The 25,222-nt window shown below is 42.7% G+C and overlaps 1 protein-coding gene across 1 annotated transcript in view; it reads left to right on the forward strand.

Annotated features, from left to right (window-relative positions):
- Positions 1-25,222, forward strand: part of TENM4 (teneurin transmembrane protein 4) — a 627,658-nt gene that overhangs the window by 531,323 nt on the left and 71,113 nt on the right. The window contains exons 19-20 of the mRNA XM_065629610.1: positions 14,073-14,192; positions 21,208-21,469. Coding sequence (XP_065485682.1) covers positions 14,073-14,192; positions 21,208-21,469 — 382 coding nt within the window. The remainder of the gene's footprint in view (positions 1-14,072; positions 14,193-21,207; positions 21,470-25,222) is intronic.

Consider the following 25,222-nt stretch of genomic DNA (forward strand, 5'->3'; position numbering starts at 1 on the left):
CTGTTGGGTTGCTAAAAATGCTGGGTTTTGGTTTTTTGGTTTTGTTTTTGTTTTTTTCGATATCAAAAGACACCGTGCATTCCTGCTAGCTCTTAAAGATCCTATAGATCTGGATAAACTCAACCATTGCAAGTGTTTTCTGCTTACTTGGCTTCTCTTTGTAGTTTCAATTGTCTGTTTTCACCACCTAAAAGCTGAACCTTAACACAGGTGTCTCTTTTCACCCTGGAAATGGCAACACTTCAGCAGCAGGTACAGTGACTTCTCCATGGAAGAGCATGGCCTGAGACTGTCTGGGACCCAATTAGCCTGAGCAAACGAGACTGACTGTATCTGCACATGTGGACATGTCCTTTCTTCAGTAGCTGTTGAATCTCATCCGTAGCGTGGAGGGTGTTGGTCTCTTCTCCCAAGTGACAAGCGATAGAACAAGAGGAAATGGTCTCAAGTTGCACCAGTGGACATGTAGATTGGATATTGGGGAAAATTTCTTCCCTGAAAGGGCTGTCAGGCATTGGAACAGGCTGCCCAGGGCAGTGGTGGAGTCACCATCCCTGGAGGCATTTAAAAGACCTATAGATGAGGTTTTTAGGAGCACGGTTTAGTGACAGTGTCAGGTTAATGGTTGGACTCGGTGATCTTGAGGCTCTCTTTCAACCAAAATGATTCTATGATCCCTCTTATCTGTGGAACTGCTTAGTGTCTCCACAAAGATCACAGCAGCAGCTGGCAGCAAGATGAACCATTTTCATCTCCCCTTCCAGCTCCTGGCTCAATAGTTTGTCCAACAGGAGGAAGAGCAAGAAATAATTTTATTCTTGTGGAGGACTCCAGCCTCCTGCCTTGGGACAACCCTCTCCCTTCTGTTGCTGCTGTGATTCATGTGATCCATGAAGTCGTCGCCTTGGGGTAGATCAGGATTATAGACTGCTAGGCATGGGAAGTCCTACATCTTTCTGTCCCAGCTCTGGGGCCTCAAGTTGCGCCAGGGATGGTTTAGATTGGATGTGAGGAAAAATTTCTTCACAGAAGGGGTTGTCGGGCACTGGAACAGGCTGCCCAGGGCAGTGGTGGAGTCACCATCCCTGGAGGGGTTTAAAAGATGCGTAGATGAGGTTCTTAGGGACATGGTTTAGTGACAGTGTGATGTTAATGGTTGGACTCAATGATCTTGAGGGTCTTTTCCAACCATGATCCAATCATGATTCCAACCCTGTCGAGGCTGGATGGGGCTCTGAGCAACCTGAGCTGGTGCAGATGTCCCTGCTCATGGCAGGGGTGGCACTGGATGAGCTTTGAAGGTCCCTTCCAACCCAAACTGTCCTATGATTCTATGATAATCACCTCTGGAGGAGCCACAGCACATTTACATTCCCGTATGGCCTATGCAGAAGCGGCAGCAGTGTGAAGGAGATGACTGAATATCTGTGCAATATATTTATTGAGTTTCACAAACGCAGCTTAGCTACCCTTTAGAGAGAACAACAGTGCAGATCACCTAATGGATACAAATAAATGAATGCTTCGTGACAGCTAGCCCTTGAATGAATTTATTATTGAATTACACTCCAGCTTTTAAGGAACAAGCTGAGCTGACAAGCTCTCTCACCACTGCACAAGAAGAAGAAAGACAATGATAAATTACTCTGATGGATAAAGGTAAAGACCTTGTCTCCTCCAAAATACCAGCAATTTTATATTATTCATGTTTGGGAAGAAAAAATAATCATTGCTCATATTGAAATGAGTGTTTATGATGATAAAGCAAGTAGCTAAATTAAATTCTGAATGCACAGAATGTCTTTTCACATCCTTTTGATGAACAGATAACAAGTACTCTTCTGCTACTTGATCGTTCTTGTATTGATTTTGAAACCACTTACTCTTGCTGTTTGCTTTGTATTTTTAACCCATTCTTAGTTGTCCATCACCATAAGGAGCAGCACAAGATTCAGTGGTGTCAAGTTGTTGACTTTCAAGCAGGACACCTGATATATTTGTTCTCTCTTGAGGGACAGTGTCAGAAAATTGCAAGAACAGGCTAAAGTCCTGATCCACAGAGTCTTTTATGTTAAATGTTGGCATAGGATTAAAGTGCCTCAGAAAACCATAAACCATGCACAGAATTGGCATTTTTGTAAAGATTATTTGAAACGAAATTAGGCGATTTTTAAGTAGTTATATTTCATACCCCTTCTTTTTTGAGTCCGGTTGTATATATGTACCTGCTACCAGCAGTATTAACCCATCCCAGTTACACGGCCAGCTAAAAATAACCAGCTGAGTTATAAAGATGCATAAGAGAGCAGAATCTGCTGTCAGCTGCAAGAATTGTCCCTGATTGCCCTCGGGTCAGTAATCCAAGTACAAAAAGTAGTGAGTTTTCATGGTTTAAAATTTTGATCAGAATTAAATTTGCGAATTTCTTTTTCCACTACTGAGTAGCAAGGTCTCTGCAAACATGTCATTCCACCCCCCTGTGTCCCCCCAGTCCCAGGCATTACAACGTACCTTCCTTATCCAGCTGGGGAGGGTTACACAAGCATCATTAGATACTAAGATAGACAGGTATTCTAAAAATTAATGTGTGCACTATTTTACTATGAATAAATAAACGGATGGGGTTTATTGTCAGAGTTAAACTGCATCAATCCCAACTCCCATCAAAATCAAAATTGTGAGTATTGATCATGGCCAAAGAAAAATTAAGAGAATAGAGGAGGATCAAAATGGCTTTCAAAATGTTTTGGTAGTCCATCTGGCTCAGTTCTGAGTGATTTAGAAGAATGTTACCATGATATCTTAATATCCTTGAAGGAGGATGTTAAAAGCACATTCTCTTTTCATTTCACCCATTTCTTCCCACACCTGGAGAGCTCTGGGTTCACCCCGGCAGATCTTCTTAAGGTTCCTGGACTTTCACAAAGCCTTTGACACTGCCTGCAGGATGTCCTTGTCTCTAAATTGGAGAAATACGGATTTGACAGATGGACCACTCAGTGGATAAGGGATTGGCTGGACGGTCGCACTCCAAGAGTTGAGAGTCAACAGCTTGATGTCCAAGTGGACACCAGTGACGAGTGGAATTCCTCAGGGGTCAGTGTTGGGACCAGCACTGTTTAACATCTTTGTCAGTGACATGGACAGTAGGATCAAGTGCACCAGCAAGTTTGCCAACGACACCAAGCTGTGTGGTGTGGTCCACAGTCTGGAGTGAAGGGATCCATCCCGAGGGACCTTGACAGGCTGGAGAGGTGGGCCCTTGTGAACATCAACAAGGCCAATGCCTTCAACAAGACCAGGTGCAAGGTCCTGCACATGGGTCAGGGCAATCTCGAGCACAAATACAGGCTGAGTGGAGAGTGGATTGAAAGCAGCCCTGAGGAGAAGGACTTGGGGGTGTTGGTTGATGAGTAGCTCAGAATGACCCAACAACACGTGCTTGCAGCCCAGAAAGCCAACCATATCCTGGGCTCCATCACCAGCACATAGAGGAAGGTGATTGTCCCCCTCTACTCTCATGAAATCCTACCTGGAGTGCTGTGTGCAGCTCTGGGGCTTCCAACATAAGGAGGACATGGACCTGTGGGAGCAAGTCCAGAAGAGGCCATGAAGGTGATCAGAGGGCTGGAACAGCTCTGCCAGGAGGACAAGCTGAGAGAGTTGGGGTATTCAGCCTGGAGAAGAAAAGGCTCCAGGAAAACATTCTAGCAGCCTTCCAGTACCTAAAGGTGGCCTATAAGAAAGCTGGAGAGGGACTTTTTACAAGGGCAGGTAGTGATAGGACATGGGGTAATGGCTTTAAACTGAAAGAGGGGAGATTTAGATGAGATAGAAGGAAGAAATTCTTCCCCATGAGGGTGGCAAGGCACTGGAACAGGCTGCCCAGAGAAGCTGTGGATGCCCCATCCCTGGGAGTGTTCAAGGCCAGGTTGGATGGGGCTTTGAGTGACTTTATCTAGTGGAAGGTGTCCCTGCCCATGGTAGTGGGGTTGGAACTAGATGAGCTTTAAGGTCCCTTCCAACCCAAACTAGTCTGTGATTGCTTCACAGGAAAACCAAAGTGCTCTGTCGTTTCTGTACTTTTTCCTCAAGAAAAGTGTGATGTGCAAAGAAAGAAACACTTCTAGCCCAAGACTAAGTCAGAAGACAAAAACCCCGAACTCCTCAGGTGTGGCTTTCTGCTGATGATTTCTCCCGAGATGGCTGGTCCAGCCCATGGCTCTGGCCCCACTCCAGAAGCCGTTTATTTAAAAGATAAACAGTGCATCTGTTTAAAACTCTGCCATAGATCTTAGACACCATTCAGCCTTCCTGAGAGTGAGCACTCACAGCCAGCACAGTACCTGCGTTGATGGGAACAGAGTCATATTTTTCCATATTTTAAACCAAGCCAACATGCACCTCTTCAAACCCTTTCCTTCCCAGCATTAGTGTCTTCCAAAGGCTTCGTTCTGCTTTTATTGCTTTCTGCTTAAATGAACTACTTACTAGCTACAAATCGTAGCTTTTTGAAATGCAGGAGAATAATGAGGAATTTTCAAAGACTTGGTGTTTTTTATTTTGGTAATTATTCCTTTTAAGTAGAGGAAAGCATACTTCTAAAACTTACCTTTTCAGTGTACAAGGCATATATACATGTGTATGCCTTTTCAGTGTTTGCCTTTTGATTTTAAATTATATAGTATGGCATTATTTCAGCATAAATTGGCTTTTGGTCGAACATGGCATTATTTCCAGATAACAGACTAACACAATATATGCAGCTTACTTCCACTTTATGGAACTTGTACCCACAGGACTCTATGAAAGCAAAGTTCCAAGCCATTTTTATGTTTCTTTCCATAACATAGCATAATCATAATGTAATTATATTCCCCTTTCACAAGCAGCAGTAGAACAAAGTCCTGTGCACAGTTGTTACAGAAACTGGGATGCAGTTTTTAATAAATATTAAAAAAAAAAAAAAAGGATATTTGTTACCAAGCAGAAACCCTTGAGTAGGATCTTCCTAGATTTGGGCATGCTTCCAGGATCAGACAAGGCAGCCAATATTAATGTTGCACCATTCTGTACGTGGAATTAAAAGGTCTCAGGTGATACCTATGTACCTTGGAGCTCTTGGGATGCGCAGAAAGCAAACCTCAAGCCTTCAAAACTCCTAAGCAGAAAAACAAAACCCCTAATGAGTTAAGTACCTCCCAAATTACACTGGTGCTGATGTGCAAATTTGGTTTTAGGAGTTTAAACTATGAGTAGATGCTGGTGTATTCTCTTGGATCTACACATAGATACTTGATTAATATTTATTCAATATTCAAGGTACAAAAAGAGCAGCCCACATGCGCATTGTTTTACATTAGTTGTTGCTGGACGTCTGCCGTGATAACTCTGAGCTCAGTCAGTAGCTCTATTCAATATAACAACACTAATAATAATATAATTACACTAGAAACTGCATATCCTGTTCAATGGAGAGATTTGATTATTTCATTACTCCATAAGGCTTCTTCAAATTAAATACTCGTTCACTGTTGTAATGATTCTCGTGGGGGACCCTAACATGTCTATTCTGAAAACAAAAATGGAGTTTTCTGTCCCCAGCTCTTTGCTGCCTCCCTTCTGTGGAGATTTTCTGACCCCAGACCAGACTGAAGAGCTCGACCACCCCTCGACCGGCTCAGTGTAAAATCTCCTTTCCCACTTAGAACTGCTGGGGAAACTGGTGTGAGCTGGTCCTGTTGGCTTTGTACTGGCGGGGTAGAGTTCTCCCTTGCTGCGTCAGCTTTGGAGCAGATAATAACAGCTGGGTCCAAGTATTTCAACCATCGCAATATATCAGGATGAGTCTGTCCTTCGAGTGTGACATTTACTTGCTAAATTGGTTAAAACCTCCTACATTTTAAAAAAGCAGTTTTAAAAGCCCAGTTGTAGAATCTGATATCTTTTATTGAACCTTTTTTTTTTCCTGATTCCTTTGAATCATTACAAGACTATCAGATAGTTTATATGTAGTTAAAGAACTTTCCCTGTGATCATCAAAAAGAGAGCTCATTTTATAACTAACCTGGAAATAATGTATTTTTCCTTCTGTCCTGCTCAGTTTTGCTTTCATGGTGCCTCAAGTTCAATGGAAGGAATTGCTTTTCATTTGGGTCTTCTGCAGAGCTGAATACGTGGCCACAGCTTACAAAATAAATACCAGACATAAAATACTACAGTAGTACAGAACCGCTAAGTTCTGCAGACATTTTTTTGTGAAGACTTGACATGAATACATTATTCATCTCTGAAAGTTATTGCACTATAAAGTCTTTGCCTCTCATAGAAATAATGGTTACAGGATCACTTCTGAAAAATTCTGAAATGAGCATAATTCAGTATTAGGTGGAAAAATTATCTTACACTTTACAAGCTGATGAATGCCTGACTTGGACTTTACAGACCTAAAAAAATAGGAGTGTTTCTTTGAGACCTTGTGCAAAGCAGTAAAGTGGGGTTTTTTTTTTGTTGTACTGGAGTAAAGGAGAGAATCATCAGCTTTTAAAGCATTACTTAGTCAGTGACATTGTGAATAAAAGAATTCTTCACTTTAAAAAGTAAAGCACAATCCAACTTTATTATGTGTTGCATTTCCTATAAAACTCTGTTCTAAAATAGTTGCATTTAGATAGTATAGTTGGAACCAGTTTTGTAATTTCAAAGACCAGCATCAGTGCCTTTTCCTCTTTATTTCGCGTTTGCTGAGCAGCCTTCCTGCATCCCTCATCCTTCCCATTATAGCTCAACTGAGACATCTTGGGTTGCAAAAATAGTGAGTCAATGAGGCACAGAGACCCGAGATGCTTTGAATGGCAGAAGCGGCGTCTCTTTCCAACGCTGGCCAGATTGCTCGGCAGATCACAAGGAAGATTGCACTTTCATAAAGACACACATCGAGGAGGTGAATAACATTCAAAGCTTGGGAGAAGTTTTCAAAGCAATAAGGGCCTGAGTCCTTCAGGGAATTGTTTTCAGATCAAAAATAATTTGATCATGGGTTTCCTAGATGTGGTAGGTAGTCCTTGATGCTATATTTTGTTAGTAAATACACAATAAAGATGCTTTCTTTTCCTTCTAGAGGAGTTACAACTACCAGTCACTAATATTGCTAAAATGACGACAGCAAAGGAGGTTGTTGAGAACTACCAGCTTGTAAGACTTCACAGCACAGAATGCAGACACATGCACTCAGAGGTTGAGAAACTGGGCAACAGCTGGTCATGAAACCAATCTCGCTTGTGAATACTGAAAATATTGTAGAATCACAGAATGTCCTGAGTTGGAAGGGACCCACAAGGATCATCGAGTCCAACTCCTGTCCCTGCGTATGACAACCCCAAAATTCACACCGTGTGTCTGGATTTTCAGATGAAGGCGACCAGCTGTTTGGATATTGTGAGGTTAGACTCTAAAGAGACAAGACAAGAAGAACAAAAATCTGATTAATAAGCGCTTTCCTCTGTACTTCAAACACCGACTTCATTAGCCACATTTGTAAAAGTGTTGCTTTCCCCCTTGTCCTCCTTAGGACAGTTTAAGTAATAGGTTTTCATTGAAGCATTTCGTTCAGTTGCCTTTACTGTGTGTTTTGTAGAATATCTAAAAGACTGTAGAAGGTTTCTTGCAAAAGGATAACGGTTAAGGACCATACACACTTAAAGAAACATCAGCATCTCCTGACTCTTCAGTGATGCAACCTTATAAATAGCTTCACTGAGTAGGTTAAGCAAACAGAGCACATGCTGTTTTTTGCTGCAAACACCTTAGAATTGAATTTCTTGTATTAAGCCTGGTCAGAGCTCTTACAAACTTTGCTCTTCATCGTACGCTCTTTTTCTCCTGGGTCTCCCACTGCATCAGCTGCGCAGAAAGTTGAGTGGTAGGATCTGTTGCAAACCACGTCTGATAGTGCCACTGTAGCAAATTCCCATTTGGGACCTGGTTGAATGTCAGCACGTTTAGTCCTTTGTCAGGTTGACACTGGCATTCTGGTGCTTCCCTTATTAGCGAGCTTGTCTGCTCAGCCTAATTATCGATCTGTATCCCGGCTGCCCAACATGGGCCAAACCCTTTCAGAAACTCACTTGTGCCATCCATGGTGGCGTGGAGGGGTGTATTTGGATGACTATTCTTTAATTTCCACTTCTTTCATGTAAGTGTGCCTTTCTTGTTTATCAAGGAACCCTAAGATGGGTCTTTTCCCTTCTTTTTCCTAATCTTAATTCCTTAATTCAGATGAGGGTGAAAAAATACTGGCCCAGGTTGCCCAGAGAGACCCTGTCCCAGGTTGCCCAGAGAGGCGGTGGATGCCCCATCCCTGGAGACATCCCAGGCCAGGCTGGACGGGGCTCTGAGCAACCTGAGCTGGTGCAGATGTCCCTGCTCATGGCAGGGGGGGCACTGGATGAGCTTTGAAGGTCCCTTCCAACCCAAACTATTCTGTGATTCTGTGATTCTCTGATGGCAGCTAAGATCAGTAGGTGGGTTTCCAGTTTAAGCTCTTCCCACAGCTAAACTGGACTGAAGAAGCCAGACAGGGTTTGTCTCAGTTCAAGACTATCAGGAGTTTTTTCTGCACAGTTAAGAGACAAGGGACAGGGATTTTGTACAGACTGCTTTTGAGGGAAATACTGCCACAAGCAATGAACTTGAAGGTCTATATGTTCAGGTGTTTCCTCCTCTTCTTTTGTCCTTCATCTGTCAACTCAGGCATTTTCTCTGTGTCCCTGCATTTGATCATGATGCCCTTAGCTTTTCCCTGGCTTTTACCAATTTTCCTCTTCCTCCTAGTAGTAGCCTGCCCTGAGGTTGTTTAATGTGAGACAGGTGCATTCAATCCAAAATGGGCAAGGTACATTTTGCTGCCTCCTGTGTTGTTATCAAGCAAAAAGGTCAGAGCAGCTGAAGCCGGGAGACGGTGTTTGTAACAAATGACTGTATTTATAGGCACTTATCAGGAAGGTGTCTGAGCATGTCACAGGTGAAGTGCCATGAGGATGTAAAAATCCCTGTGCAAGGGATTAGCAGATTACTACAATTACAAAGACACGTCCAGACTGGCCAGCGTGACCAGTGTCACACAGAAAGTCTGTAGCAGAGGAAGAAATAGAACTGAGATCACCTAATTTTATTAATAATAAGCTTATCAACAAGCAATAACTTTCTAGATTTTCACTCCATGGTGCTCTGTTGATGTTTCGTCCCATATATATCCTACATATATCCTGTATTTATATATATAAATAAAATATGAAAGAGGTAAATAAATTCAAAGAGATGAAGAGGTTTATAGTGGCAAATTAAAATATTTATGATATTAATAACTTGGCTGAGGGTGGCTAAGCGGTCACAATAACCATCTCCACACCTCTGAAACCTTTAAAGGAGAATAATGAGTAACAGAGGAAATATTTTGAGGAGCTGCAGAAATTCACTGGGGTGAGGTTTCCCATGGTGCCTCTCCCCAGTCAAGGAAAGAATATACATTTCTTGCAGCAAAAGACTTTAACATGCATGGAATTTTCTTTTCCCAATGAAAAATGTTTAGCAGAAGCAGTATTTTTGTCTATTTCCCAGTGCCAAGCACAGTGTCAGCAGAAAACATCTATGAATGAGAAATGTTGGAAGAGCCAATGTCTAAGTTATGAAACATTGGATCAGAGTCAGTATTAAAGACAAATCTTTAATGTACTCCCATGATGTGTAGTGGCTTTTGGGGAATTTACTTTTCTGGCTTCTGTTCTAAAACTGTTCTTGTCCACTTCAATTCTGTTGACAGCCTGTCAAGCTTCATAGTTTAGCAATGGGAGTGTAAAGGTGTCAGTGCACCCCTCTCTGTTTTGCCACTGTGGCCCATATCTTACTAGGAAGACTTCATTTAATTTTGTATGCAATAAAGAATGATTTCACCGAGTGATGGTTTAAAATTGTCTGATACGCCATCTGGCATTCTAGATAGCATTTTGACAATGATTTAGTGTTTCAGGGAAGCCTTTATGGATGAATCAAAAAAAAACCAAAAAGGAAAGGAAAAGCCTAATTAAAGAAGAAAAAAAGCCCAGACTGCTGTTCGTTGTAAAACAAGAATCCATAGAGCCTGATGTAAAAGTAATGAGAGAAAGAAACAAACAAAAAAAGCCAGAAAACAGAGGCAATAGGTGGAATCTGTTAATAATTCAATGGAAAGATGAGGCTCCAGCTATGAGAAATTCAATTTCGTTCAACTGCAGAAAACACTCTGAACGGGCAGGCCTCGACTGGTGGAATACATGTCTTCTATTAACATGAGAGATAATTTTATGTAAACATATTGGGAGACCTAACAGAGCTGAGCGTCTTAGCAGTACCACTTAACTTGTTTGTAGTGTAATTGCATTTAGACCAAGGTCTTCTGAAGGAAACAGCTGACTAAATTAGCATTAACCAGGTTCCTGGGGGGCTCGCTGCCTTGTGGGTTGTTGATCTTGCCTCCAGAAAGGACACGCTGACACTAGAGAAGCCAGCTGCTTCCAACACACTGTATTAACTGTCCTTCCCTAGTGGGGCAAATTTTGCCACCCAGGGAAGGAGAAGATTTGAGACTCCAGTCAGGCAGAGCCTGAGCTTTGGTTTTCCTCCAGTTTCTCTCCCTCCTGCTTTTAACTGAATTCAGATTTCTGCGTGTTGCTCCAGATTCTTTTTATCACTGTGCTTCCGTAAAGATGTCCCCTTTGTGGGAACATCTTTCCTTATTGCATGTCAATAAAGCTATTGTTATAGTCCTGGGGAGGATGGTGGATGCAGCTGGGCTTGCTGACGAGCTGCATCTCTGAGAAGAGATGCCAGCAGCATCCCAGTTAGTCAGCCAGTAGATGAGCTAACAGATTTGGAAGCCAGCACTGCAAAGCATCATCTAGAATGGAAACCGAGTCTCTTCCTGGAAGGTGGGACTTCAAACACATTTGTTACAGCTGCCAAGGTGAGAGGAAGCTCATTGTCACAGAATCACAGAATGTCAGGGATCGGAAGGGACCTTGAAAGATCATCTAGTCCAATCCCCCCGCCGGAGCAGGAACACCCAGATGAGGTTACACAGGAAGGTGTCCAGGAGGGTTGGAATGTCTGCGGAGAAGGAGACTCCACAACCTCCCTGGGCAGCCTGGGCCAGTGTCCATGTTCTGATGGTCCTTGTTATTGAAGCAATAGAATCGTAGAATCATAGAATAATTTGAGTTGAAGGGACCTTCACAGCTCCCCCAGTGCCCCCCCTGCCATGAGCAGGGACATCTGCACCAGCTCAGGTTGCTCAGAGCCCCGTCCAGCCTGGCCTGGGATGTCTCCAGAGATGGTTCATCCACCACCTCTCTGGCCAACCTGGGACAGGCTCTCACCAACCTCACTGTAAAATATTTCTTCCTCATGTCTGGCCTGAATCTCCCCTCCTTTATTTCAAAACCATCACCCATTGTCCTGTTGCAACACACCCTGCTAAAAAGTCTGTCCTCATCTTTCTTACAGACCCCTTTTAAGTCTGGAAAGGCCCCAATAAGGTCTCCCTGGAGCCTTCTCCAGGCTGAAGAACCCCAACTCTCTCAGCCTGTTCTCATAGGAGAGGACACTTGTCAGTGATAAATAATGGACCAGATGTTTGCTGATACAAAACACATCCCGCCCCATTAACTTGAGGTGAGGATCTAGGCCAATGTGCTTGTAATATTGCTGAGAAGTTTGCAACTGCTTGGACATGTGTTTTATGTAGGACAACAGGAGAGACACCTGCAACATGTATTTTTTTTTCCTTTGCTTGCTTTCAACTCTTGGAAGGAAGAAACAACAGGTGGAAGTATTCTTTTAGTGTTCACAAAAAATGTATGATCATGTCTTTCAAGTATTTTAAAACATTCATAGTTCCAGTGTTGGCTTGAACATACTGTCAGTAATTCAGAATACTGAGTCCATCGTGTTCTGCAGCTAGAAGCTCTTTGTCTTCAACGAACAGTCCGTAGTGATTCCTTGCCTTTCCAAAAATGTGGAGCCATTTGATGAGAAGCTGAGAAAAGAAATTTTCAAACCCTTCCTCAGGCCTCTCTGAGATGGGATGGGGTGGAGGGGTTCATGGAAATATCTGGGAAGAGAAAGCCAGGCTTCTGCTCTTAGCTCAGATGTGATCAGACACATTGAATTTGTCCAAAAATTGCACTGTGATTCGTGACCTGTTGACTTCAGTGGGACTATTCCCAGCACTGACATTTTCCAAGCATATTCCATGGCATCGTGATCCTTTGAGTTTGCTTTGCCTGCCTGTTAGAGAGTGATGTGCATGAATATTACTGTAAATGTATTACTGTATTACTGTAAATTTATTGTGTGGGAAGCTGAGTTAGAGCCTTCAATGGGAGAAGCAACAGAAGTATTAATATTATTAGTTCCAAGCCGGGTCCAAGTCTTTTCCTACATGACTCCTAACAAGTCGGTGATGATATATCAGAGAAAACTTAGCGACAGAAAAGTCATTTCCATTATCTCATTTTCCTGCGGCCTGTTCCAAAATTGTGTATGAATCTGGTCACATTTTAGATTGCCAACACATTCTGCTAACGCTTCAAGAATTTTTGTTAATATTGGAATTCTCCACTTATATCAGTAGGAGTTTTGTTCAAGACTCCCTGACAACTGTCTGGTTTCGGTACTGTGGAACTTACAACTAGTGAAGCCCTTATTAAATAGAAATTATACTTTATCTCCTTGTGTTATACAATATCAGATTTTTAGGTAGACTGTAAGAAAGTAACTTGGTCTTTTGTTGGGCTCAATGATCCTGAGGGTCTCTTCCAACCAAAGTGATTTTATGGTGACCAGTGTTTATGAAATCATATTTCCAAAACATTGCAGATATCTTCTTTTGCTTTGGTGAACCAGTAGAGCAACATTTCTCAGTGGAAGTGGGTAGACAGCAAGTGCAACTGCGATGATTTACTCAAGCTGAGATCTGGTCCTGCACCTGGAGGAACATTGGCTTTCAATCTCTGCTCTCCAGCAGAACAGCAGTGAGGGCAATCACTCACTGGGTCACGTTCGCACACTGACACCACAATTTGCTGTTGCTGCTCAGAAAAATAGTCACCTTCAGCCAAAAATTGGGTTCAGACACTCTCAAAGACGTGTGATGCTTTGTCTTTATGGGAAGCTCCTAAGGTAGCGATGTAGTAATGACTTAGAGGTCTGGAAACAGACTTTGGAATAAGAACCTAGAAAATCTGTCTTGGGCTTTACTGCAGATTTTCTGAGTGACCTTGGACAACTGAAAATCACCCTGTGCTTTATTTCCTCTCCCTGTAAAATACCTATCTTGCAGTATTAATCAATGTTTGTAAAGATCCTTGAAATCCTTAGATAAAAGAGCACGTTACAGAGCACAGAGTGATTGGAATAGATGTAGCCTATAAAATAATGCAATCTACCAAACTTGGAAAGAAAAATATGGGAAGAAAAAGCCTGTCCTGTTATCGTGCTCAGTTTCCCAAGCAGTTTGCAGGGAAGCTATCTGCACCTAGCAAATTATCTGTTGTGGTTTTCCAAAGTGTGAAAGAAATGAGCCGCCAAGCCTTGGTCAGGGTCCTTCTGTGGTTTTTGTGCCTTAATATGTCCATGAAGTGCTTGGTAGGTTTCTGTTCTGTTTGGTTCTAAAATGTGCTTTGCCCTTAATTAGGGCAATATTGTCGAGGCACTGCGAAGCCTGGTTATAGCAAATTCTAGTGCGATGTTGCAAACCCTACAGAAGTCCATAGTTAATGAAATCTATGCTGCAGCAGTTGCTTTTCGAGAGTAGGATAAATGTAAACCCCATTTTAGGGATCGAATGTTCTTACACTGCTCCTTTCGTCTTCAAGAGCAGAATCTCACCATCAAGACACATGGCAAGGTCCCCAGCTTTCCAGAACATCAAGGCCTGTGCCTTCTAATCCACGGGATTCCCAGCCACAGAAGTAGAGGAAAAACCTGAAATTGTCCAAAATACTTACCGTTTCTTATTATTTTTCTCCTTCTTGCAGACATGCCTGTGTGATTCGAGGCCAGGTGATGACAGCAGATGGGACCCCTCTAGTTGGAGTGAACATCAGCTTTGTCAACAATCCTCTTTTTGGATACACAATCAGCAGACAAGACGGCAGGTAGGATGTCTGTAGAGGATTTAGTGTCCAAGCAGCAGTTACAGGATTATTACCATCAATATTAAACAGAAACAGCTTCCAAGAGCACGTCTATTCTATTGTTGATGCATTTTGAAGTTGTTGAGGCATTATTGTTTGTCATTATGAAGCTACATCTGGCTGGAGAGCGGTCACCAGCCATGTTGCTCAGGGTTCAATTCTGGGGCCAGTCCTGTTTGATGTATTTATCAATGACATGGATGAAGGAGTTGAATGTGCCTTTAGCAAGTTCATTGATGATACCGAACTGTAATAAGAATTGGTGCGGCCTCAACTTGAGCCCTGGGTGCAGTTCTGGGCCCCACACTTTAAGAAGGATGTGAAGGTCCTTGAAGTCATCCAGAGGAGGGCAACAAAGACTGGTGACAGGGCTGGAAGGAATGTGCTATAAGAAGCAGCTGAGGACTTCAGGCTTGCCTAGCTTGGAGAAAAGGAGGATGAGGGACAACCGCATTGCTTTCTACAGCTTTCTGAAGAGAGGAGGAGGAGAGGGAGGTCCTGGGCTCTTCTCCCTGAGATCCAGTGGTAGGACACATGGAGATGGTTCAAAGCTGCATCAGGAGAGGTTTAGACTGGACATGAGGAAGCATTTCTTTACTGAGAGGGTGGTCAAACACTGGAACAACCTTCCTAGAGAGGTGGTTGATGCCCCAAGCCTGTCAGTGTTTAAGAGGCATTTGGACAATGCCCTTAACAGCATGATTTAACTTTTGATCAGCACTGAAGTGGTCAGGCAGTTGGACTAGGTGAGGATTCTAAGTCCCTTCCAACTGAAATCTTCTATTATTCTACTCCTATTCTATTCTATTCTATTCTATTCTATTCTATTCTATTCTACTCTACTCTACTCTATTCTATTCTATCCTATCCTATCCTATCCTATCCTATTCTTATTTGTAGTTATTATTACTGATTTTGTGATATCATCTAGAACCTTTAGCCAACAACTGGGCAATGCACTGCCCATGCACATAAAGAAAAGATGTCTCCTGCTCCTAACAGCTCTATGCTTGCTAATTCACGTTGAAATGATTAGGAAGAAGTCATTAAGATTAAGGCTGCGTTAGAGGCAAGTGCTTAAAATCTGAGTAATCACGCTCAACCAAAACAAAAGCATTGCAAATTGGGTATGTCTTTCATCTTATCTTTTGTCTGTCAGTGCTAATTGGCTCTCTTTCTTTTAAGAACAAAAATGAAACATAAGGGATTCCAGCTGCACATGCTCTATGTGTTGACTACTAACCACTAGCACTTGGGAGGATTTGTAGATTTTAGCACCTCTCCAATCCAGAGCTTTCATTAGAGGTTGGACTTGGCCAGAGAAGCCGGTAGAATTATAAAGAATGAGAGGAACATGTGGTAGCAATGTGTGCTTAATGCTGCCTTGTTCACGCTCAGGGGAGTTTGCACCTACAGTAACACCGATGGTGACTTGGAGGCTTTCCCAGCGATGCTCCACCTCTAGGATGACATGATAATAAAATCTGAATGATAAAAGGGATAATCATAGTATTACAGAATAGTTTGGTTTGGAAGGGACCTTCACAGCTCATCCAGTGCCACCCCTGCCATGAGCAGGGACATCTGCACCAGCTCAGGTTGCTCAGAGCCCCGTCCAGTCTGGCCTGGGATGTCTCCAGGGATGGGGCATCCACCACCTCTCTGGCCAACTTGGAGCAGGGTCTCACCACCCTCACTGTAAAAAATTTCTTCATCGTGTCTGGCCTGAATAATCCTGGGAAGACTAGTGGTCTCCTTCACAAAAGGATGCCTCTGGAGCTGGCACCTTTGTATTGCTCGTAGCTTGGACATTCCTGCAAAAAGGAGAAAGTCTTGAACATGATGCCCAATGATAGGATGAGGGGCAACGGGCACAGACTGAAACACAGGAGATTCCATCTAAACATGAGGAGAAACTTCTTTCCTTTGAGGTGCCAGAGCCCTGGACCAGGCTGCCCAGAGAGGTTGTGGAGTCTCCTTCTCTGGAGACATTCAAACCCACCTGGACACATTCCTGTGTGACCTGCTCTGGTGACCCTGCTTTATCACGTGGGTTGGACTGGATGATCTCCAGAGGTCCCTTCAACCCCAACCAGCCTGTGATTCTGTGATTCTGTGATTTATGCTGTGAGTACCTCTGTCAGCTTTACTGAACCTGCTTTACATAAAAGCGAGATCCCCACTGCACTCTCAAGATCAGATCGCTGTGTATAGACCAGCACAAAATCTGTGCCTATTAGAACAGATAAATATGCTTGCAACATTCCTGGACAATAATGCTGCCATAACCCTTTTTTCATCTGTTTCCTTGTCATATAGACAATACCCAACTACTGCGTGTAATCTTTCATTTAGATTGCAAGTATTTTGAGGAAGAGACCATCTCTTTGCTTTGCAATTGCTCTGTATCTGTCACAGAGGGGCTTTATCTTCAACTGTGCCCTAGGAGCAAACATACCAATAAGCTAAACAGACACAGTGCAGAGGTGAGCGCTGTTATCTGAGCTCCAGACCTTTGTAATATTTTAGTAACTATTTATTTCCAATTCCTAAGTGGTGAAAGGGAACTCCCCTCTACTATAGGCGTTCTTCTGCTGGCAGCTCAAGCCAGGGATGTTCCTTCCACACCATATCTAGCAGAGAGGTGGTGGATGCCCCATCCCTGGAGACATCCCAGGCCAGGCTGGACGGGGCTCTGAGCAACCTGAGCTGGTGCAGATGTCCCTGCTCATGGCAGGGGGGGCACTGGATGAGCTTTGAAGGTCCCTTCCAACCCAAACCATTCTATGATTCTGTGAATCTGTGATTGTATGTCCATACCAACCTCCAGCTAAGCAGAGGACCTAGGGCAAAAGCAATGCAGCTGGAGCATCAGCGTGCTCCACCAACCTTCCATGGACTGCTGGTTCCTCAGGACAGGCTGCCAGCCTCCAGAAATTAAACGAGTTTCAGGGATCTCAGCACTGCAGTTTCCTGACTCAGCCTCAACAGATACTCATGTCCAAATGATAAAAATGACAGAGATCAGCTGTCTCGGACAAGGGAGTCTGTGACCACGCAGGATTCATCCTGAAGCTGGGATTTGTGTTGGTAGCTGCTGGTGGTCAGTCTAACCCCAGACTGCATGGTGTCAGCTCTTCTGATTTCACTTTTTTTGCCATCCTCTCAAATCCCTCTGCTTCTACAGAAACCTTGTGCAAGTCTGGTGCACAACCAACAGTGAACAAATTTCCCAGTTGCAGTACTGAGTCTCTTGAATAATAGTAATAATAATAATAATAATAATAATACCTTCCAAAATTGGCTGAGGGACACATGCAGATATTTTCTCAAGTGAATGGGCACAGCAGTGCATTCACTCCATACTCTGGAGGTAATAAATGGACAAGTGAAAGCCCGTCTCTTAAAGAATACTTCCTCAACGCTGAGGTCTTCTAAAAATTACCTTGAAGTCTTTAATAGCATTCAAACTAATACTGTCAGGGTATAAAATGATGTCGGACATGACTTATTTCTAAGCCTAGTCTCAGTACTGATTTAGCAGGTAGCATTAGATGCACCTCTTAACCTTCCTAGGCCAGCCAACCAGCCTGGGAAAAGCAGATAATGTTCACTTGCCTTCCTCACTGACTGGTATACCATTTATTAAATACCATGTGTAAAGCACTTTCAAAATCACCTAAAGAATTATTGCTCTTACAGTTTCTGTTCTGTGTTTTGATAGTTTTCAGTAATTTTCAGAATAGAGCATGACTCTTCTCGTCAGCTTCTTTGCAGTGCAGTTTTCATGTCATTGAGTCACATTTTTTATAAGAAATTCATGCTCTTAAGCAAGAAGTATATTCTCCTGAACTCCAGTAGGAGGCTGCGTGCGTTCCCAGTCCATACCAGTGCACAGTCCTAGGGGTCATTGGGACTATCTTTGATGTCATTCTGGTTGGGAGGAAAAATGGGAACACACATGCAAGCAGTTACCTTGTTCCATGGGTTATGATATAACTGCGTAGAGCTCACTGGCTTTATTACTTGGCATATTCACTATACGAATACATATTTTTCAAAAAGTGCACTGAGTTGCCTTAAATTGATTTAGCAAATAAGTTTACTGATAGCAGGGCAGTACCTTGTGTTTTTTTTTTTTAAATAAGGGAGTTTAAAGACAGAATTGCATCACATTAGCTAGATTGGTTCCAAAGCTGATTTTGTTGCTTGAGGTTTGGGGTTTGGGGGTTTTTTCAGGGTTTTGGTTTGGTTTGGTTTTTTGGCATGACGAAGTTTCAAAATTAGTATCATGAGTGAAATTTCAGTTTTAAAATGACAGTGAACTGAATTTTTCACCCCTGTAAGTGGTTTCACTCTATCCCAGGTCTCTGCAAGTAGGTCTCACTCCTATTGGAGTACCCAGGTACAGCCCCTAATAGTGAAATCCTGGACCTATCTGAGTCACATTACATGTTCTGAGAAAAACTTTGATAACTTCAAGGCTTGTGTGTGTTTTTAGCCTAATTATTGTGATGCAGACCTTTACCAGATACCAAGGCATGAAGATAAAATGACAGATCTCAAACCACTCTATTGTTTGCATGATTTCTTTGTAGAGCAAAGTTAATAGATGGATCGAAGTATTGCAGCAGGATTATAAACCACGTATTGAGATAAAGCTTTAAATTTGTTTAAACTGTTAATTTATAAAGACTTCAAGTCCTCAGTATCCCATTGTTGTAGGCACAGTGTTAATAAAACAGCAGGAAAGCCTCCAGACTTTTCCATATTGTGTACCTGCCATGACATTCAGCAACTTTGGCTGAGAAAGGCCAAATACATGGAATTCCAGAGCAAAGAGATGAGAAAGGGTTATACTTTTCCATGGGTTTTGTTTTGTCTTTTTTTTTTTTAGCCTGCTTTGTGGATAAATAGAGAATTTCAGCCTCTGGCCTGTCTCTCCAGAGTCTTTTAAGAAAAACAAAGCAATATGACTGTGCAACAAGTGTGATTTTTTTTTTGAGAGTGATAAAAAAGACATAAGAAATCAGCAGCAAAACTAGAAATAAGATTATCTTGTTCCTTAAATCCCAAGGCGGTTTTGCTCTTGTTAAATTTAATTTCAGTAAGGGAAGCTGGGAGAACAGTGTTTTCAGCTGGGGTTTTTCCCTTCGGTTTTGGTTTTAGCTTTTGTTCAGTTCATCAAGGTAACTTCAAAGCTGCACCCTGTGACTCTGGAAAAAAGTAAACGGCTCGTGAGCAGCAGCGCCTGCTAAAAATACTGCGCGTCTCTGTGTTTTCACAGCTGCTGGAGCCTGACGTGGAGGTGATGCTTTCCCTTCTGCATCCCGTTTTGGGGATGCGGGAGAGGCAAAGATGTTCCCCCCGAGCAGGTTACCAACCCAGCCAAGCACCTCTCACAAAAGAGTGAAACGAGAGCTTTTTCCAAGTAAAACCTCTTCCCGCTTGCCTAAAAACTTGCTGAGCATCATTTGTAATGTTTGTTTCTTTCCTCCCGTTGCCCCTTTCAGTGCCTGGGATTCACGCAGAGCAATCTTCTCCCTCCTAGCTGAAGGGCTTGCCAAATGCTAATTGACTGTTAAAAATGTTCTCATCAAAGTACAAATGCTACGCAGCTTTGCTGGCAAGGACCAGCGAGTTACTTGTCAGGCTGTTGCAAGCCAAGCTCCATAGGTCTGGGAAGCTCATGCCCCTACTTGAGTGGTAGAATAAACATGTATTTAGCTTTTTAAAATGCTTTCCGGTCCCTCCCGTGGACTCAATTTAAAATTCTTTCCTGAATAACTTTCTTTTCGTAATTATATTTACTAAATGGCACCTCAGTCTATCAGCCATTAAAAAAAAAAAAAAAAAAGTTCTTCTGAATGATAGCTTGCAAAAAAAAAATTTTTTTAAGTCGTTCATACCCCTCGTTGCTCCTCTGGGATTTTTGTAGCCAATCTGAAAGCCTCATAATTAATTTAAAAATAATTTCAAATACATTTTTCAGTTTCTGTCTCACCTTGTAATTACAAGGTGCATCAGAGATGGTCTTCAAATTGCCGTGCCTCAAAATGAGAGGTCTTCAAATTGTGCTGAAACCCCTTCCTTTCTCAGCTAACGCCTCTTTTTTGAGTCTATACGTAGTAGATACATCCTGTGGTACTTCATAAAATCTCCGTCTCCGACAATATGTGAAGTTTAAATGCAAAAGTAAGAAAAACCCCAAACCTTTACATTAAGAGGAGGAATGTTTTCCTTATGGAGTAACATCCTTCCAAACAGCTCTGGAGGGCCTGACATGATATTATCCAACGTTACACAGGCAGAAAAGCCACTTGGCTGGAGGTAATATAGGGTGAAGTTGCAGACCACGGGCAGTGCGTTACCTGCCCTGCTTTAAGTGATTAAGAGTCAAAAAAACCTATATGTGCTGGCTGCTGTGGTACAGACACTGCCTGTGTGGTGTTGATTTTGTCCCCGTGCCTGCTCCAGTAGGTCCGTGACTGGGCTCCACATGTTCCCTGGGGTGCATTAGGTTTTAGTCAGGTTGACAGTGATGCCAAAACAATTTATGTGATGGTGTGTCAGAGAAACAGCTTTCCAAAAAGTTTATTTCATCGTGTGAACTGATCCAATCTATGACTGTGTTTGGATGATAGATGCTTCTAAAAAAATAATAAAATAAAATAAAATTAGTATGCATGATCAAATAACACTGGGAAAGCACTAACAAAGAGAAACATTTTTCTCAAAAAAAGAGATGGGTATGTTTTTAATATAGACGAGGACAACATGCAAAGAAGCTGAGTTTGTACTCCTGCCTCGGGTACTTGCTCTTACTCAGCTAAAGCCACTTTGGGCTGCAGGTTTTATGCTTGTAATATGTGGCTGATGATATTTCTTGCGATGATTTTTCTGGGAGTCCTTGCTACAGTATTATTACAAACAGAGTGGTGCTTGCACTAATTTTGTATTCCATCTCTCAAAACAGCTTCGACCTCGTTACCATTGGTGGGATCTCCATTATCCTGCACTTTGAGCGCGCTCCCTTCATCACCCAGGAGCACACGCTGTGGCTGCCTTGGGATCGCTTCTTCGTGATGGAAACCATAGTCATGAGGCACGAAGAGAATGAGATCCCAAGCTGTGACCTCAGTAACTTCGCCCGGCCAAACCCTGTGGTCTCCCCATCTCCTCTGACAGCTTTTGCAAGTTCCTGCTCGGAAAAAGGTCCTATCATTCCTGAAATCCAGGTATGAACCACCTGAACCAAGGAGAAAAAATTCATAGAATCATAGAATAGTTTGGTTTGGAAGGGACCTTCAAAGCTCATCAATGCCATGAGCAGGGACATCTTCACCAGCTCAGGTTGCTCAGAGCCCCGTCCAGCCTGGCCTGGGATGTCTCCAGGGATGGGGCATCCACAGCTTCTCTGGGCAACTCGTTCCAGTGCCTCACCACCCTCATGATGAAGAATTTCTTTTTCAGATCTCATCTAAATGTACCCTTTTTCAGTTAAAAGCCATTACCCCTTGTCCTATCACTACCTACCCTTGTAAAAAATCCCTCTCCAGCTTTCTTCTAGGTCCCCTTTAGGTACCAGAAAGCTGCTATAAGGTTTCCCCAGGGCCTTCTCTTCTCCAGACTGAAGAACCCCAACTTGCTCAGCCTGTCCTCATAGAGATGCTGCTCCTAATCCAGCTGCTTTCTGTGCGTCTCTTGCCTACTTTGAGCAACATGATTGCTACTATGCTGCTCTTTCTCTGCTCCTCTGCTTTCCTAAAAAAAAGCGTTCCCCATTTGTTGCACCATTTTTCAGATGTTTGCCAGCAGCACCCGCTCCCAAGCACACCCTTAGCCAGATGGTTTGTTTTCCCTTATCCCTGAGAGTTGGAAGCAAAGCACTTGTGGCCAACAATGAAAATCTACTTTGGCTCTGCTTTTCTTCCACCTCTCAGCCACAGGAGATGGGCTGGGACCATCGTGTGGCCCTCAAGAAGTCTTCGGGCAGCCCTTTGGCATTCAATATGCCCAGCTCGAGGCTTGTGGACCCTCTAATGCCTTTCTTCTGTTCAGAAGGAGCTTTCACCCACTGGGCATTACAGACCTCAGGGGAGGAATGTTGAGTGTGAATGTTCTCAGGGTTGGAAGGCATTCTCCTCACCCTACAAAGATGCTGAGATGTGCAGTCAGCCAGAAGACATCTGGAAGATGGCCAGTGTGTGGAGCACCTGGGTTTTATTGCATTTCATGACATTTGGGACAGATGAGCAAAGCGAGAAGGTTACTTTTAATTTCTCATCCCCATTTTCCTTTTCTTAAGGAAGCATGAGGCAGGTAAAGTAGTTTAACAGTCTGCTGTGGATTCAAAGTATTTTGATGAATGGAAAGGTGGGTTTAAAGTGAATTGGCCAAACAACTGAATTATCCATCTTCCTCAAATTACTCACTGTGTTGAAATACATGGATGTAGCAGCATTCAAGCTTTCCTTGGATGTGTTGTCCCCTGGGTTTTAGATGCCAGCATTTGCCATGTCCTGGGTATTGCTTTTAGTGACCAACAACAATCTGCCAAGGTAAAAGCAATAAGAAGTGCAGCAACCAATTGTGTATTTCCTGCTTGACTCCATTGGAGTTGCAGTAGCATTAATGAGGAAAGACGTCACTTTATATCTTCTAATTTTAATACACCAGGTGCTGAACCCAGACACAAATAAAACTTGTGGTGTCTTTACATTTCCCTCAGGATCAAATCCTGTGATCCTTTCTCACAGTAATTTCGAATTACAGTTGTGGGGTTTGTCCCAGTGTAATTACTAATTAAGTCCTGTATATTGTAAAATCCATCAGATTGCAAATTCTTGGTTCAGTTTTCACATCTCTTTATTCCTAAACCAATGAATACCATGAAAGGTAATGTTCAGCACTACCTAGGAAAGAAGCAAATATCTGATACGGTGCAACTATAATAATAACTGCACTCATTATTTGGTAGGCTACTCGTGTTAATTGTGTCTATTGAACTAAAACATTCTAAACTCTTCTTCAATAAGAGTGCGTGTCTATTGACTGTGAAAGCAGATCATAAACAATGGTTCGATACAGGTTCTTGACTATAGATCATAGAATTAGGGAATAGTTTGGGTTGGAAGGGGCCTTCAAAGCTCATCCAGTGCCCCCCCTGCCATGAGCAGGGACATCTGCACCAGCTCAGGTTGCTCAGAGCCCCGTCCAGCCTGGCCTGGGATGTCTCCAGGGATGGGGCATCCGCCACCTTCCTGGGCAACCTGGGACAGGGTCTCATCACCCTCATTGTAGATGTTTAGTGCCATTTGCAGTGTCCTGAAGATACCGTGTGTGGCCTCTGTCTCCCAGTCTGGACTAATCCTCTGTCAGTGTCCTGCATTGTATCTGCCAACCCCTTGTGAATCTCACACATGACTTGAACATCTCAAATTGCACTAGACACCTGCACTTGTGTAATCTAATTAAGACCTTAGTGGGATTCTCTTTGAGGTTATGGCACCTAAATAAGGTGCTCACGCACAATCATCTGGATGTGTGCTAGATGTCTGAGCTCCCATTAAAGCTGACAGGAATCTTATCAATACTGTCAGCAGAGCCTGTAGATCAATTAAACTGACCATCTTGAAGGTATCTAGTTCCCACTGACGATATCACTTAGATCTCCACTGACTATAATTGATGCTTACGTTCCCGCCTCACATGCACACGTTTGTACTTTGACATCTGTATTTAGATGCTGTGAACTGAAATTGAATCCCACCCTTAAGTTTCTGTGGCAAGAACAACCTTCTAAAGAGCCCTTTGGCCATGAAGAGACCCAGAAGAGTTCAGAAAAGACCCCTAACTTTTAGGTTCCTAAGTTTAGATAAGATGAATCCCATGAATGATGAGCAGTACTTTTCCCACATGCCAAATTATTGAGCTAAAACCTCTAAAACTGTATTCGTCTTCAAATAGTGGCAGCTGAAGGGTAACAGAGTTTGTGTTGCAGGAGTATATGAGACAATCTGATTTTATGGCAGAGTCCTGACTGTACTTTATTTCATAAATTAACTGGTTTTCATTCCTATACTGGATATATACACAATAAAAAATAACCTAGCTGTCAGTTTCTGCAGCTGCATTTTATAAAATGTGTTTCTCGATAGAGAAATGTTAAATATAAAAGGTGTGAGCACAAAGCTGGGAGGAGGTGACAAGTGGATGGCAGGGCTGGGAAAGAGATTTTGACAAGTGGGCAGATAGGAACCTCATGAGCTCAAACAAATAAATGCAGTGTCCTCTACCTGTTTGCATTCAAAAGACCAAAAAGTACATTTTAAGTGTTTGATTCAGGTGCCTAAAGATGAATTTGGTGCCATTTAAGATGGCCTGAAGTGTTTCCTCAGGCCTCCAGCTGTAGCTTCAGATCTCAGGAAGGTCCATGTCAGATCTGTCATCCCCATGCAGAGGTTTTGGATCCCAGAGAACATTTCAGCAGCACTAGGTGCCAGTGTTAGGGCCCCTGAATCAGGTCCTAAATGACTTTCTTTCTCAAAATTCATTCTGAGCATCGTATTCTAAAAGGAAAATAAAAAAAAAAAAAAGAAGATTGATTGTTCCTTGCCTTGTCTACTGGCAGAGTGAAGAGCAGCTGTAAGAGAAATGTGTAACCCACCACACAGAAACAAGATTTTCTACATTGTCTCATGCAAAAAGTGGAAGAATTGCTACTAATGCAAGCACAGATCAACACCCAGGAGGGAAGGAAACACGGCAGTGAAAATTACTAAATTGTGAAAATCCCTAGAAAGCCTGAAGAACCAGCTCTTCTGCCTGACTAGCCTGGTGGCTGGACAGCTTTTAAAGAGTAGATTATATTGGTTAGGCTGTAATAAACTCTAAAGAGCACTAGTAGTTCAGAAAGACCCCAGACACAACATATGAATTTTTCTGGTCCAAACAGCAATTATCAAATAGAAATAAGGGCACAGTTCAAC

This window comes from Caloenas nicobarica, chromosome 1 (assembly GCF_036013445.1).
Source record: "Caloenas nicobarica isolate bCalNic1 chromosome 1, bCalNic1.hap1, whole genome shotgun sequence".
NCBI classification, from domain to species: Eukaryota; Metazoa; Chordata; class Aves; order Columbiformes; family Columbidae; genus Caloenas; species Caloenas nicobarica.